Raw genomic sequence first — 16,987 nt, forward strand, 5'->3', positions numbered from 1 at the left:
GACTTGATCCTAAGCCGAAGGCAGATGCCTAACCATCTGAGCCACCCAGGCTCCCCATTTTTGAGATTCTTAACAGCAATTGCCAAATAGCCCTCCAAAAAGCTTGAACCGCTAGCCAAGGGGGAATTCCCACTTCTCTCCGTCCTTGGCAGTACTGACTAATACCACGTAGAAAAATCTCTGCTAATGGCTGGCACTGTTTTTTCTAAATCACCCTTAGGTGAGAATGCCAAGACAAGACTAAGATTGGGCAAAGATAGACTCTGAGAGCCTAGGACAGCACAGCCAGGTGCCGGCGCTGGGCTGGGGCCACACCCGTGGGTCATCGATGTTCGCTCTTGACAGCGGAGCTCTGGGGATTGGGACCTGCTCGGCCCCGTCACCTGTCACCTTCTTCCCTCCGTGTCTAACGCAGACCTGTGCTGGCGATCGTGGAGGTGGAGGTTCAAGAAGTCGATGTGGGTGCTCGGGAGATGGTGTTTCGGGAAGTGTCTTCTTTCCAGGGCCCCCTGGATGCCACCGTCGTGGTCAACCTTCAGTCACCGACCTTAGAAGAGAAAAACGAGTTTCCTGAAGATGTGCGCACAGAACTCATGCAGACCCTGGGCAATTACGGGACCATCGTTCTTGTCAGGTAATTAGTGCCCCGGCTGGTGCGGGTCCCATGTGCGTGTTGGGTACATGGCCGGCCAGAATCCACGAGAGCTGCCGGGTCGTTCTTGGCATTGACTTGGCCCATGTCGTTCATTCTAGGATCAACCAAGGGCAGATGCTGGTGACTTTTGCAGACAGTCACTCGGCTCTCAGCGTCCTGGATGTGGACGGTATGAAGGTAAGTCGTGCTCAGTCACCCGTGGAGCGGGGGGCTGCTTACTCCCCAGAGTCTTCTTGGGCACCACATGAGGGCAGAAACTAGCACCCTTCCTTCTGGTGTCTATTTCTGGTCCCCTCGTTGAAGTCTCTAATGTCCAGCCCTGGCCACTTGCAGAATTTGGGGGGAAGAGCAAGTGTTAAAGATTTTTTTTTTGATTTATTTGAGAGAGAGAATGAGAGAGAGAGAGAGAGCACATGAGAGGGGGGAGGGTCAGAGGGAGAAGCAGACTCCCTGCTGAGCAGGGAGCCCAATGTGGGACTCGATCCCGGGACTCCAGGAACATGACCTGAGCCGAAGGCAGCCGCCCAACCAACTGAGCCACCCAGGCGCCCCGGAAGAGCAAGTGTTAGAAGGTAGATCCCCCTGAGTCACTGGGTCTGTCTCAGCTCACACCTGCACATGGGAGAGCATTGCAGTCCTTCTCTTTAGACAGAGTACTTTGGAATATGCAGTGTGCAGGAGTTCACGTTTTGACAATATCCTGGTTTTACGTTCACATGGGATGAAAAGCTGGAGATGATAATTCAACTTTTATTTGGGCCAAACGTGAGCTCTGCTGATCTTGCCTGAGGTCTAGACCCTCAACTTTTCTTGGCAAAACATGAAGATTGGCCTGCTCCTGATGCAGGAATTTGAGCCGGATGCCCTTTGAAAGCAAAGGGGGTGGTTCTGAGGTCTGTACTTCTTCTCAGATGGCCACTCTGTCCTCACAGGTGAAAGGCAGAGCCGTGAAGATCAGACCAAAGACCAAGGACTGGCTGAAAGGTTTGCAAGAGGAGATCATCCGAAAGCGGGATAGCATGGCCTCCATGTCCCCCACTGCCAATTCCTGTTTGCTGGAGGAAAACTTTGACTTTACAACTCTGGATTATGAGTCAGAGGGTGAGTAGCTTTGCAAGGACCTCTTGGTCATTGTGGCAAGGCCAGCAGGCAAAAAGTTCCAGCAACCAGCATGAGATTTTCAAGACCCCTTGTCACACCTAAGGTGACAGACGGTCCTTGGAGCACAAGCACTATATTCCATGTGCTCAGCTGGACACTGTGCACATCTAGGGGTGATGCATGAAGCGGTAAATAAGACCTGGAGCCATCTGAAATGACAGTGAGAACAGTGTTTTTGAGGCTGTCTGGGCTGTGGGCTCAGTCCGTGTCTCAGGCCTAAATGGAATTTACGTCCTGTACCTGTCGACACGTGGGTGTCCCCAGGCTGCTAGAGGCTGGGCCACAGGTGTCCCGACGCCCAGCAGCAAGCCCTGATGGTGAAACAGACCCACTGCCCAAAGGCTATGCCATTTATCCTTATTGTGTGCTGACACATTTCCTTTCCCAAGGGGATATTCTCGAAGATGACGAAGACTATTTGGTGGATGAGCTAAGTCAGCCTGTGGTCTCAGACGGTGAGATGGGCGGGGACAGCCTCTCCGAAGCCCCCAGCTCCACAGCAGCGGTGCCTGCCAGCAAGTCACCTACGCTCACTAAAAAGAAGCAGCACTCGACCTACAAAGGTAGCTTGGCCCTTCCTTTTCTAAAGAGCCTCTGGCATCGAATCTGCTCTTTCTCTCAGCACCAGGGCATTGCATGAGGCTACCAATTAAGTGCTCACAGCCCACGCTAGAGCTGAAACCACAAGTCCTAGTAAGTGGGTGGAAACCGGGCTCTGGGCCCACATCCAGCTACCACCACACTGATTTTCTCTGTGCTTTTTATTTATTTATTTTTACCACCGGTACCACTATAGCACACCAGATCCGTGGTAATCCCTGCTTCCTCAGTATGTTTAAATGGCCACAGCCCTGAATTGGTTTTACATTTGTAATTCTGTTTTTCTTCTCCACAGTGTATGTTTCAATCCCGTAAGAGACACAATTATTTTTTTATTGAAATATAATTGACATACAACGTTATATTGGTTTCGGGTGTACAGCTTAGTGAACTGTAATTCTGTACATTACACAGTGCGTGTGGTTACCATGTGTCACCGTATAATGTTGAAACAGTATTATTGACTGTATTCCCTATGCTCTACTTTTCATCCCTGTGACTGATTTTAAACTGTAAGTTTGTATCTCTTAATCCCCTTTACCTATCTCCCTCTCACCCTGGGGGCAGTCAACAACCAGTCCTCTGTATGTATGAGTCTGTTTCTGGGTTTGGGTTTTTTTTTTTTTTTGGCTGTTTGTTTTGTTTTTTAGGTTCCACATGTACGTGAAATCATACTTGTCTTTCTATGTCCAATGTATCTCACTTAGCACACCTTCTGGGTCCATCCAGCATCTACGTCCTGAGTGCTGGGGTCTGGTTACATTCCTGTAACATGGTATTACACAGTAATATGATACATTAGCATCATTCTATCATTTGAGACTTAAGCAAAGAGGGACTGAAAGTCCCGCAGATTAAACTGCAAAGCCCTAGGTTATATGGTATAATGGCCCTTTTGAATAAGTTTTAAAGCCCGCTGGCCTTTCATGGGCTGGAAGTTAGGGTCGTTCGTGCCCCAGACTCTCCCACAGCCACAAGTGGATTCCCTCTGCCTCTCACTGTGCCTTCCCCAGTGGAGGAAAGCTCTGTCTGGTAGGTTCGGCAGCTTAGCATGTGTCAGGCCCCTTTGAGCTGCGCCTGCGAATACAGAACAGGGTGAAAGTGAATTGAGACTCTTCCCAGGGAAGGTAATTTGCCAGGAGAGGTGCACACACCCCCAAGCCTCTTTGTGCCCTGGTCCCAAAGGCGGTTAGTAGCCTGGCTGCATTGAGCCATCAGGAGCTCTCAGATGTACAGTTGCTGATCCCCATCATGGAGATGTGGGTTTGGCAGGGGTGAGCTGGGACCCTGAAAAATCTGATATTTCATGAAGCTCCCCAGGTGACTGAGATGCATGACTGGGTTTGGGGACCACTGCCCAGTCGAGGTGGTTCTGTGCACTGAACATCCAGAGGGCTCCTGCCCTGAGTAGAAGTGGCTGAAGGGGCACGCTCTTCAGACAGCAGGCGATCCTTTTCTGCGGGAGTGGCCATCATTCAGGAAGCCTCTCGAGGGGAGGGCACATATGTGCACCAAGACCTCTTGGAGTGAAAAATTAGTAGAGTGGCATGGGGCTATGTGGGCAACCTTGCCACCTGGCAGGTGTCAAGAAGGACATGTCCTCGATGCTATGGGGGTTCAGGCATTCCCATTAGAAGGAGAAACCCTGCCTCTTCCCAGCTCCAACCTCAAAAATACATGGGTTTGAGCCGTTGGAAATGTGAGGGGTGGAGTGTCTGAGCCAAAAATCGGGCTATGTTGTAGTGTGGGAGAGAAGACCTGCAATTTCCCTGAACTTATGTGTAATAAGTGTATATGTAATAAAGTCAAAGCAGTCACGTCCTCACGCCCCTCCGAGCTTTAGAAGGTATTTGCAGGACAAGTCAGGAGGCCGATCACCTGTGAAGTAGCTGGCAGTGGGTGACGGTGAGCAGGGATGCCCCATACCAGGAGCTTGCCCCCGGATGGCAGGCTACCCTGTGGGCAGAGGCAGAGAATATTCTCAGCTTCCAAAACAGCTGTCCTGTGTTAGAGTGAGGAATTCACACTGAGGGGCTCTGGTCTTCAAGCGTCTCCTCTACTCTGTGTGAGTCTCCTTCATTATTTCAGAAGGAGACACCCCTACCCTTGGAAAAATTTCCATGTCTGGACTAGAAGCCTTGTCCACAGTTCATCTGTTCCAGGCAGGCAGTGGGCGCCCCACCCCCGCCCTCCTGTGCCAGCGGAGAGGGGCCCCCTGCCCTGCGGGGGGCCCTCCTGCGGCCGGTTGGGTTCCGCGCAGACCCGAGTCCGGGCCCTGCCTCACGCCTCCCTCGCGTTCCACTGTGTCCTCCAGATGATGCTGAGCTGGTGGCGCGAAAGCGGGAGCCGGAAGCAGTTGGAGATTTCCGGCACCGTTCTCCAAGCAGGTCTCTGTCGGTTCCCACTAGGCCTCGGCCACCTCACCCACCGCAGAGACCCCCCCCTCCAAGTAAGACTTTGTTGCTTTCGGCTTCCACCATGCCTGCTGGAAATAACCCCCTATGTCCTGCTACTCAACACCTGCCTCTGAGTCGCTGCTGCCTCGCTGGGTCCCCAGCGCCTTCCCTTGCTCAGGCTCCTTTCTGTGTTGATCCCAGAGATGGTTGTGTTTCTCACAGCAAACTACGTGATTCTTGTACACAGCTCTTCGCCTTCCCGTTGCCGTGGTTTGCATTAAGGGGCTTTCTGTTGGAGATGGTAGAGAATGGAAAACTTGAGGGGGCCGCCAAGCAAAGACCTTTTAGAACCTTCCTCCACAGCCCCGCAGAAGTGGCCTTCTGTCCATGCCTGCTTCCCCCCTCCCTGTTTCCCAGGGCTCCAGGAAGCCCCGATACCTGGCACTGCAGGCGTCCTGGCTTCTGTGGGCCCACACCTGCTGCCCCTGGCGTCCGGCCGCCTGAGGGTGGGCCCTTCCCAGCCCGGCCCCGAGGACGGCGCTCCTCCTCCTGCTCTCTCCTCCAGAGCAGTCCTTGGCCCCTCAAGCTTCCCTTAACGACCTAAAAAGACATTGGCGACGGGCTTTTGAGCACTTTCTCTTTTACCTCTGCTGTTTACTTCTTCCCCCCCACCCCAAAAGTGTGACAGTCAGACACAGAGATTTTCCCTCAGGCTTTACTTTCCCATTAGGTTCATCTTGGCTTACGTCACATTAGTAATCGATGGCAAGCTGGAAGCACGTGACTTTTTAAGCATAGTCTTTCCTTTTCTGAGTGAACACTCAGAGATTAAAATACTAAATAAATAGTAAAATTTATATCGTATTGTGAAAATTTATAAAAATAGATACGTATAAAAAAATAAAATTTTAAAATGCACTTGATTGTCTACAAGTAACAGTTGTTAACCACAAGACTTCTAGCCTTTTTCTGATTATATACATCTGTACTTAACACGCGGTTATTTATTTAACACACGGTTATTTATTTATTTTTTTTACAAAACTGTATCCATTCTGCTTGGTCCTTTGTCTTTCATCTAATGTCTGTGTCTTCAAATGTTCTTTTTTTTTTTTAAAGATTTATTTATTTATTTTTAGAGAGAGAGCAAGCGCATGCCAGTGTCGGGGGAGGGGCAGAGGCAGAGGGAGAGAGGGTCCCAAGCAGACTCTGCACTGAGCGCAGAGCCTGACACGGGGCTCGATCTCATGACCCTGAGATCACGACCTGAGCCAAAAGCAAGAGTTGGACATTCACCGACTGTGCCACCCAGGTGCCCCTACATGTTCTAAAATATGCTTTCCTAATGACTGTGTCATTTAATATCATTTATTCCCCTGCTTTGGGATTTTTTAGATTTTGCCCACAAGCCATTTTTTAAAATGGAGTCCCAATAACAGCAGTATATTTTAGACCACTCAAAAATACATTGACTTTTATATCAGATTTTTGAACCCCCCCCCAGGATGTTAGATTAAAATTTGCTTTCAAATAATACTTCTCTAGAGAATAGGCACAAACTGAGAATCAAAAGAAAAATTTAATATCGACCCTGTGGATGCCCACTTGCCCCACACAGGCTGAGACCCTAACTGCGTCCGTGGTTGGCCTGGCTCTCGGCTGCCTGGGAATTGGCCTCAAAGCAGCTGGTGACTTCACTAAGATTGAGACTCTGCCCTCGTTGGTTTTCACAGCTGGTTTAATGGTGAAAAAGTCGGCGTCAGATGTGTCCATCTCCTCTGGCATCCACGGGCAGTACTCGATTTTGCAGACGGCAAAACTTCTGCCGGGAGCACCCCAGCAGGCGGTGAGTTCTTCCGTGTTCAGCTCAAAGCAAAACAGGCCAGCATTTCAAACCTAAGGGATCTGCACCATGGTTCGTCTTCGGCCCCTAAGATCCTGTGGGATTGCCTCTTCTCAGTGAACACATACACCTACATCTCTTTACCCTCCGCCTGCCCACCAGCGCACTCCCAAACCCAGAACTCAGGAGCAGATCTGTTACAGGGTTTCTGCATGGTGGTATAGAGTGTTAGAAAATCTTACTTGATGAAAAATCCCACGTGTCCCTGTGTGGTGGAACTGTTGGTTTCCAGACTCCTCTGCTGCTTTCTGAGGCTCGCTTTTGACCTTGGTGTATAGAGCAGTGCTCGATAGAAGGCAAAATAGGAGAAATTCAGATCAGTTGTCTTGAGAGAAGAGGCTAAGAAGAGGGGTAATAGGGCCTAAATAAGTAGGGGAACTCAAGTAATAACCACAGTGAGGGAGGATTCTAGAGGCAGAAAGTTCCAGAGGATGGCAGTGAGCTGCTCAGGAGGACAGGAGGTGACAGTCAGTGGCATGGAGGTGAGGGCGGTGAAGCCGGGGTGCTGGGTGGAGGCGAGCTGTCCCAGGAGGCTAGACCAGATGTCACGCGTGATAGCAGGAAGAGGGAATGACTCGGCCTCAGTAGTTGACAACAGTGAAGGCAGGTCATCAGTGGCAACCCAGAGGTTTGGGTTAAGAGGGAGCAAGGTGAAGACGTAGAAAGAGCATTTGCGAGAAAAGAGTGGAAGGTGTTTTAATAACTTTGCTGAGCTGTGGGAAAAGTGGCTTCTGATGGTGCTTTCTGGCTTTTACCTGATTAATTAAATAGATAGTGGTTTATCCACATTGCAAAGACCTGTAACCACCCAGTTTGGGAGAGGAGGCTTGTCAGCTCTGAATTATTGCATTCCTCTTCGTGGTATGAGAGTACTTCCAGGAGAAGGAGGCTTGGGGGTTGCAGTCTAGATTGGAGTTTGTGTTTAACTCCCATCTGATGGAGCCCTTTGCCCCTCACCCCTGCAAATTGATCAGTCGGCAGTGAGGGGACCCGGCGAGCCTGTTTTCCTGCCTCTGTTAATATGCTTTTTTTCTTGTTTCTGTCCTGAAGCCCAAAGCCAGGATGGGGATAAGTAAACCCTACAATGTCAAGCAGATCAAAACTACCAATGCTCAGGAGGCAGAAGCTGCCATCCGATGTCTCCTGGAAGCCAGAGGAGGTGAGTGTTCTCCTGGGGCTCTCCTTCTGGTCTTTTATGCATCTTCTTACTAAAAGGGGCCTGGTAGAGAAAGTAACTTTTTTTTTTTTCTCCTGGAGGGAGTATTAAATTGGAAGCACCCTTTAGCAACATTTTATAAAATTCCACTACAAATGTTATTTATTATCCGTTTAAAATTATATATTTAAAATTCAGTGAGAATATAAAAATAACCCAGGATTATTAAGAAGCACTTTAAGGGAGAGACTGAAATAAACAAAAATGAATTTTAGAAAAGAATAATGGTCCAGGCACTAACTCATTCTGCCAGCTCCATAACAAGAGATAATTTGGGACCCATCCCTATTTCAGGCACAAAGTCTTCTTTTTAAATCACCAGCAAGTATAGATTCTTTACTGTCAGGCAGGGACCTCTCCCCCACTATACTGCCTGTTAATTTTTTGTTGCTGTTACTTCACCTAACCCATGTTAATCATATTAATTATAATCACATTCAAAATTGCTGATACTAATATTTTTGAGGGTTGTTGTTTTCATTTTGATTTTGTACAAATATCTCTTTTAGAAAGGAGAGCTCATGCCCTCTGAAAAGCCATAGCCAATCACAACTTTCTATTTGCTTTTAGGCAGGATATGTAACTTATTTGGAATCCCAAGTAACATTGAAGGAGGGCATGAATTAAGAGGTCGAGAAACACTGTTGTAGGATAACACTATCATGAGTGGTTTCTTTTTTTACTAACCAAAAATAATACAGTTGTATGGATGTGAACCACCCACGTGACCACCAACTGATGAATGGATAAAAGGTAGCGTAACAACTATATAGTAGAATATTATTCAGCCATAAAAAAAGAATGTACTCATATATATGCTTTATCATGGGTGAATCTTGACCTTATTATTGTTTAGTAAAAGCTAAACAAAAAAGGTTATATATTGTATGATTCCTTTTATTTATTTATTTGAGAGCATCAGTGGGGTGGGGAGAGGGAGAGAGAGAGAGAGAGAGTCGTAAGCAGGCTCATGCCCAGTGAGGAGCCCAGCACGGAGCTCGATCTCACGACCCTGAGATCATGACCTGAGCCAAAATCAAGAGTCGGACGCTCAACCAACTGAGCCACTCAGGCACCCCATACGATTCCATTTATACGAAATGTCCAGAATAGGCAAATCTCTACAGAGAGAAAGTTACTAGTAGTTTCCAGGGGTTGGGGGGAGGAGGGAATGGAGGGGCGACTGCTAATGGGGGACAGGGTTCCTTTTTGTGGTGATGAGGATGTTCTGGAATCAGATAGTGGTGACGGTTTGTACACCTCCGGGAGTATACTAAAAAACCCCTGAATTGTATCCTTAAAAAGGGTGACTTTCGTGGCATGTGAATTATATCTCAGTAAAGCTACTTTTTAAAAGTGTTCTATGAACGTAGAGGTTAGGAAAGGTTTGAGATCTGAAATCTCCCGGGGATCCCAGCCTAACGTCTTCTTGGTCCTGAGCCCTGCTGAGATTTTGAGATGTTTCGAATTACCTCCCCAGAGAAATGCACACAGACATAAAACTTTGCATATAATGTCTGGGCCTCACTGATCCCCCGTGAAGACCATCCCTGTTGAGACGGTGAACATGAGAAGCTGGGAGCTAAACCTAGCTGGTTGGTCCTGACAGCCCTTAGAGATTTTTTTGTTTTTAGAAAAAAGGAAGTACGTTGCAAATTATTCTTAGGATGCGAACTGCCTACAGATTAAGTGATGCAGCGAATCGCCCTGTCCTGTGCACTTCAGCCGTCCATACGCTTGTGTGTTTCAGGTGCCCCAGGAGATGCCCTAAATGCCACATCCCTGAGGGACCCAGAGGCTTCCAAACCAGAGCCCACGGCAGGGGTGGCCCCGCCCCTGCCCCGGCGGTCTGCGCCCAGAGTCCCCGCCATCAGGAAGCCAACCTTGCAGAGGACTGGAAAGGTAAGAAGCTGTAGTGGAGCCTCTCACTGCCGAGGGGCTCCAGGGCCTGGACTCCCGTCTGTGGGGACGCTGCTTGCCCATCGCTTCCCTCCTTCACACGCCTGTGTGTCCTTGGCTCTCGCTGAGCAGAAAAACCAGGAGTCTCTCGCAGCGATGGAACAGCTGGGAGGTTATCAGGCCTCCGGAGTGTTCTGTCGGAGCCCCCAAACGAAGCCCCTGTGGGATAATTTGTTCCTGTTTGTGTGTCTCCGTATCGTGCGCACGAGGTTGCACGGGTACAGATTTTTGTTTGCCGGTCGGTGGATTTGCAGTGGGGACGCGCTCTGCGCGGCCTCTGATACCGGGGCCTGGACACCTTCTCTTGCCACTTTTCTTGCAGATTGTGTTTTGCTCTCGCTCTCAAGCTTCTCAGCCTTGCTTGCTGCTTCAGAGACATGAGTTTGTCAGGACAGTGGCAGCCCAGAGACTGGCACCTCTAGAGACATCTGGATCTTCCGTTTGATCTCGGTGTTCTAGTAACGGGACCCTCGGTAATCCGTTGGCTGGCCATTCCCGAGTGACTGCCGCTTTCCACCCGTAGAGCGTGTGCGACGTGGCTTTGGCGCTCGCTCTGTGTCCTCCGCATTGGTCTGCCCCACGTCCGCACCTCGAGTCTGTCCATCTGCCCTGCCTCCTTACAAAGCAGACCTCTCCCTCCTCCTTTTCCTTGTGCCTGCTCCATCTTTTCTTTTAAAAGCCAGGGCAGAAATGGGTCATTTTCCCAGGCCGCCGCACAGGAGTGACAATAAAAGCCTGGGGGAGAAGGATCGTTTCTGCGGTTGGTTTTCTAAAGAATCAGAGGAAATGCTGATGCTTTACGATACGAACAGCTCCTTCCGTGCAAAAGCTCCCTTTTGCACCATGCGGTTGTTTTGTGATGGTTTTGAGTCAGAACCGAGGAAGTGACGTTCCTGTGTGAGATTTGCCTTCTACTGTAGTTAAATATCAGAGATTGAAGGAGCAAGCCGATCCATTAGCCCTTCAGTTAGCTTACTGCCCTCACATAAGTTCCGTCCGCCTTGCATGGTACACGCCGAATTGTCCAAGCGGCGGCCTCAGAGATGATAGTTTCCAGAGGTTCGCTTTTAATAAAGGAAGAGCATAACCCCATTTCCTAAGGTAACAAAGGAAAAACTAGTCTCAGAATATTCACGGTGTGGCCCTGGTTTTCAAGTTTCCACTCCTATGTTAGTTGGACCTGCTGGTACTGGACAGATGTGTGTTCCTCCTGCGCTCTCTTGTACCTGGTCACACTTCGGCATCCCAGACATTCTCAGATCTCGAATTTGCTAGAATGTCCGCTTAGCCCCATCTCTGCTCCCCCTGTTGACACTGTCTTGGGTCCGCTTAGCCCCATCTCTGCTCCCCCTGTTGACACTGTCTTGGGTCCGCTTAGCCCCATCTCTGCTCCCCCTGCTGACACTGTCTGGGTGCTGACCCCCGCACCCCCAGTGCTGGCTTCCGACTGACTGACACTGTTGGTCCTGCCTTTCCTCAGCCAGAGTCACCGGAAGACCAGTTTGGGCAACAGACGGTCCACTTTATGATCGGGCCCCCAGAGACAAGCCTTGAAACCCCCCCTCTAGCAGCCGTTCCTCCCGTTCCCAAACCGAGAACACTTCAGCCTGGGAAGGGTACCGAGAGGAAGCCGAGCGGGGGCCCGCCAGCACCAGACGGTGCCCCTCCCGTGGCCGCCCCGCCGCCCCCGCTGGAGGTTCCGCCGCCCGCGCCCCAGGCGCCCCCGAGGAGGAAGAAGTCGGCCCCCGCCGCCTTCCACCTGCAGGTGCTGCAGAGCTGCGACCGCCGGCTCCTCGCGGCCCTCCCCTGCAGCGGCAGCGACCGTCCGCCCGCACACCCACCCGCCGGGGGCGCTCTCCTTCCACAAGCCGCTGGCCTCGGCGCTTCATGCGCGGCAAGCCCCGCAGCCCCCGGCGCCGAGCAGCCCAAGTCCGAGGTGGCCTCCCTTCTTGGTGATTTTCAGGATCCCTTCTGGAGCCTTCTCCACCACCCGAGCCTGTTGAAGAATGCCTGGCTCTCCAAGAGCTCCGACCCGCTGGACTCGGGGACCAGGGGCCTGGAAAGAGCGCGCACAGCCCCGCTGCAGGGCTCTGCCTCGGCTGCCCAGGGGCTGCCGCCGGGGCGCGCGCCGGAGGACTTGGATCGCTGCCCGACCGGCGGTGAGCAGGCCGACAGGACGGTGCTGCAGGTGTTTGACCCGCTGGCGAAAACATGAGCAGGAAGCTTGGGCAGCCGCTCTCCTGCAGAAAGTGTGCCTTCTTCCCTCAGGCGTCCCTTCTCAGGGAAAGCCCGGAGCCTCGGCCTCCGCCCGCCCTCACCCCTGCTAAAGAGACCACTATTTAAAGGCGCACTGAAAAAACATTTGGACTTTCCTCACTCGTGTGTACTTCGCAGAAATTGTGTCTCTTATTCAATAAGATGATTATTCAGCCACCAAGACCGGTTTCTTCGTCCACACTCGTGCATTTTAGTTTCCCCTCAGGGGTCGGAGAAACTTCTGGTTAGATTCGATGTGTGGGTTTGAGGACAGGGCATCTGGCTGATAATGTCCAAGAAGTTCTCCTCCGGTTGGATTTTCCGTGGTTGTTTTTTTTTTTCTTTGGTGGTTTTTTTGTTTTGTTTTGTTTTTTCCGATTCATGTGTGTCTGTGGTGTTTTTAAAATGTTGTTTGTGCTTTACAGATTTGGGATAACTTTCTGGCGATCCACCTGAAGGGTGATGTATCAGCTCAAAGGTGGTTGGGACCATTAAGAGCTGTACCTGGCCTGCTGACCCCAGGTTTAAAAAAAAAAAAAAAAATCGGAGTTGAAAGCGGCCAACAGATCAACCAAATGACTAGACGACACACTCCCGTGAGCCCTTGTGTTTCTGTACATGTACAGGAACCTTGATTATGTGGGAGATGGTGTCATGCGCTGTTTGGGCTCCGACGCACATACCATTGGCTTAACCGGAGCTTCAGCTGGCTGAAGACTCCTCCCCATACCGTGTCTCAGCTACTGCATGTCCCATCACGTGCTGCCGTCTTGAGCCCTGGTGCACTAGTTAAACCAGTTTGTGTACGCTGGCTCTTCCCTACTAAAGGAAGCCTCGTCACTTCTTCCCCCCCCCCTTGGGTTCCACGTGGAGGAAAAGCACCAACCGTGCAGACTCAGGCTGGCACATAATATTGGTCCTCGTCGTGACGCTAGGGAGAATATTTCAATTAGCCTGGGCTGCCTGGCTGTGGTTTCGGGAAGGAAAGTACCACCTGTCCCTGTATATGAGAGACCCCAGGGCAGCATTTTTGGGTTTGCTTATCTGTCTGTGTACTAGGTTTGTTTTTTTGTCTGTACATTTGTGACATCTCTTCTTGCCCTAGTCAGTCCTTTAGAAAGACATCACCAGACTATTTTACATTTTCAGAATAATGTTGTAAGGCCTAGAATCCGTTTGGAGCAGATACCATATTTTTGCTAACAAGAAATTCACGGGTGAAATCTTAGTGTGCCACATACCATATTTAGGAGTTTTTAATGTCCTAGAATCATACAGCAGTGACTCTGTATTATCTCTAATGTGACCGGAGAATTGGTTAGGATGGCACTAAATGCTAATGGTAGGATGGCAGTAATCGTCCTGCCTGGGGGGATAAGACTCTCTTTTTGCCTCTGGGATTTCAGAATGACTTCTCACTGCCACTATCAAGGCACCCTGCAGATTATTTAAATCTGGCACTCAACACAAAAACAAAACTACAACATTTATCGCATTTCATTTGAAAACTGGTAAAAGAAGAAGGTCTTAGTGACACACAGGGATAAACAGGTAATATACGTAGTTGACCAGTCTTAAAAAGAAGGTGTTTCTGACCTTAGCTGATTAGGACACTCTCTGTAGAGCGTAAGTACTTTCTTTCCCGTTTACCTCTCTAACAAACACAAGTAAACAACATAATTCTTGAAGAGTTCGGGGGAGAAAGAACAAAAGATGGGTAAATGGTTTGGAGAAGTTAAATAATTTGCCAGGATTCACATTGCTACTAGGAGTACAATTGGGAATGGGATCAAAGATTTCCTCATTCAAATGTACTTTCCTGTCACCTCTTTTTCCCACCAAAAAGGAAGTGAATTTGAAAGCAGATTATGTGTAATGCAACAGTTGCTTGCAAGGCTGGAAATAGGCCTAATTTTCAGGTTTCTTTGTTCTAGATGGAAGTGGCCAATAAATGGGACAGAGAACAGAATTTTAATGAAGAAAGGTGCTCCTCACACAGGTAGCTCTTAATGATCTGACATGAAGTATTAACACAGAATTGTGTTGACCTCAGGAGGCAGGTCACGAGGAAAATTCATAAGTAGTTTAACGTGAAGAATCGAACAAATACTTGATCAGGGGTGTTCAAATTCCGTGAACAACGTAGACTGGATTCTGAGGTGATCCTATGTAAGGTTCACACACCAATGTTCTCTTAAAAAAGACAATTGGAATTGCCTTACTTGGTTTTTAGATCAGGGCTTTAAGAGATGGTAGGTTTCCTAGGTTAGCAGCAGAGTTGGTTAAATATTCTGGACGAGCAACTGCCGGCCTAGGGATTTCTCTTTGTGGGTTTTTTATTTTTGGTTTTTCTGTGCCCCCACACGGGCCTTGAAGTGTCTTTTATTACTGCTCTGTAAGACAGTACAGTTCACCGCGGAGAATTTGAGGCACAGAAATTTACAATTCAACGTTGTCTCTGTGACCCCAATTATATTCCCTTTTCCAACCTAATCTTCTCTGACTTCTTGCCTATTTTTAAAATACGTTCCGGTAAATGACTGAAATTAGGACATCTGCTCAAGCAATTGCTGTAAAAGTTCTAAGTTGTTGACTTTCAAGATAGAATATTCTGGATATGTAGAAGTACAAGCAAAGTAATACATTAAAACATTCGCTTTATAATGAAATAATTTTTATCAGCTGCAAAAATTATTTATTGGGCGACTAGTAATTAAAACCCTGTAATGTTTATTTGAAGTGATAATTTGTACTGCAGTTGTAAAAAATGCCTATTAAATATTTTGTCTTTTTTTTTTAATTTGGTTTGTTTCTTTTTGGATATGGAAGAATGTTGGAATATCTTCTTCATGTTGCCTTGTATTCTGGGTGAAATGTGATTACTAGTTATTCCTCTGAGTTTGGGTTTTGTCTCTTTTATAAATGGTGTGAGGTAGGGGGGCCAGTATCACCTTGCCCAGGGATAGTTACACTATACCATTCATTAAATAACAAACTTGCTCTTGCTTCCTTGAATTAGGTTCCTTAAGGGGTTATTCAGTTTTATTGGCACTTTCAAATAACATTAGGATTTATATAGCCTTTCTATTTTATTTTTTTCTGTTGGTTTTTAAAACATTTTTCATTAACTTTAATTTACATCTTGTTTAATTTTGTTCTTAATTTAAAAGTAGCACTAGATTACATTATCTTTAGACTTTCTCACTTAACACTAAAGATATTTAAAGTTAATATATTTTCCCCTGATTATAACTGCACCCCACACATTTTGGCATGAAATATTCTCCTTTTTGTGACTTTCTAGATTAATTTGCTTTTATCTTCTCTCTCATCCAAGGGAGACTAATTTTCCAGTAGTTAAGGGTTTGACATTTAAAAATTGTTTACTCCTATTTTTTTGGATTATGACCTAAGAATATGGCCTAGATAAACCTACTTTTTAAAATTTATTAAGGTTTGGTCTGTGGTCAAGTGCAAGATTGATTTTTGAAGTGTGTTCATTGATGTGTGTGTGAGAGCGAGCGAGCAAGAGAGAGATTTGATGTATCCTCTGTACCCCAAATGGAACAGGTCTTTTTGTAAGGCAGAACCCAGGGTGGGGGGCGCAGGGGGCGGGTAGAGGATGGGTGCATAGTTCTCCAATGCAACGGCTTCCCACCTCCTCCCATTTTCTTACCAAGATTCCTTGGGTTTTGTTGAATTAATGCTTCTCGGTTTAAGTCTTTGGTCAATCTCTAGACAAATTGCCTTTACTAATTTTGACTAGTTTAATAGATGCCTCTCTGAGGGAGAGATTTCCCTCTGCTCCTCATCCTGCCACTTCGGACCTTCTGCCCCCCACCCCGCACCCCCGCCCCAAGCAGTCTGTTCTGTGCCGCAAGAGATTACTTGTCAATCTCTGAGCTGATACTACGTTGTCTTTTTTTTTTTTTAAAGACTTTATTTATTTATTTGACAGAGAGGGAACACAAGCAGGGGGAGCTGGAGAGGGAGAAGCAGGCTCCCTGCTGAGCAGGGAGCCCAATGTGGGGCTTGATCCCAGGACCCTGAGATCATGACCTGAGCCGAAGGCAGCCGCTTAACCACTGAGCCACCCAGGTGCCCCCCCCCTTCTTTTTTGACTAATTTTTATTAAGTCTTAATTTTCTTTAACTTTGGTATCTGGTAAAACAAGCCCTCCTACCTCATTCTTTTTCTTAAGAGAATCTTGTCTAGACTCTGAAATTGCATATAAATTTTAGAAGCGATTCATCAATCCCATTAAAAAAATAAAACCTATTGGAATTCTTTATTGGGAATGTACAGAATAGAATAGCCATCTTTGCAAGATTCACTCTTCAGTCTAAGACCATAACGTATTTCTTCATTTAAGGATTTCATCATTTCTCGAAGTTTTCAGCATTATTTCTAAATATATATGAAATCAGAGGGAATAGTTTGAACCCTCATATGTTCATCACCAAGATTTAATAGTAGTTAACATTTTGCTGTATTTGCTTTATATTTTTCCTTTAAAATATTTTAAAGGAAGGAATTCTGTTCTCATGACATTTGGCTTCTAAATGCTTCTAATATGTACCTCTAAATAACATTTTTATAACCTTTATACCATAACTATATCTAACAATTCTTACTTTAAAATTCATTTGCTATTTTTTGCTGGTATACTTAAATATGAGGGTTTTTTTTGTGTATGGGCTATATCAATTTTGTTAAACTCAAAATTATAACAATTTACTGTATTTCAGTATACCTAATACACCATCCATGTACCCTATTATACCATACCATTATAAGATATGCCCTATATATATATATATATATATATATATATATATATA

The 16,987-nt window shown here is 47.4% G+C and overlaps 1 protein-coding gene across 5 annotated transcripts in view; it reads left to right on the forward strand.

Moving 5' to 3' along the window:
* The window catches only part of SYNJ2 (synaptojanin 2), a 102,746-nt gene extending 85,976 nt beyond the window's left edge, over window positions 1-16,770 (forward strand). For 3 of the 5 annotated variants that reach the window (XM_073894155.1, XM_073894158.1, XM_073894156.1), the window contains 9 exons: window positions 416-634; window positions 754-832; window positions 1,588-1,756; window positions 2,206-2,379; window positions 4,731-4,865; window positions 6,546-6,658; window positions 7,766-7,874; window positions 9,682-9,833; window positions 11,371-16,770. In XM_073894155.1, coding sequence (XP_073750256.1) covers window positions 416-634; window positions 754-832; window positions 1,588-1,756; window positions 2,206-2,379; window positions 4,731-4,865; window positions 6,546-6,658; window positions 7,766-7,874; window positions 9,682-9,833; window positions 11,371-12,105 — 1,885 coding nt within the window. In that variant the 3' untranslated portion in view covers window positions 12,106-16,770. Of the gene's footprint in view, window positions 1-415; window positions 635-753; window positions 833-1,587; window positions 1,757-2,205; window positions 2,380-4,730; window positions 4,866-6,545; window positions 6,659-7,765; window positions 7,875-9,681; window positions 9,834-10,212; window positions 10,364-11,370 lie in introns of all 5 variants that reach the window. The other 2 variants (XM_073894159.1, XM_073894157.1) reach the window with 2 other exon arrangements.
* The last annotated feature ends 217 nt before the right edge of the window (window positions 16,771-16,987 follow it).

Source organism: Callorhinus ursinus, unplaced genomic scaffold, assembly GCF_003265705.2.
Source record: "Callorhinus ursinus isolate GAN/ISIS: 27379988/994484 unplaced genomic scaffold, GSC_fseal_2.0 scaffold6, whole genome shotgun sequence".
NCBI lineage: Eukaryota > Metazoa > Chordata > Mammalia > Carnivora > Otariidae > Callorhinus > Callorhinus ursinus.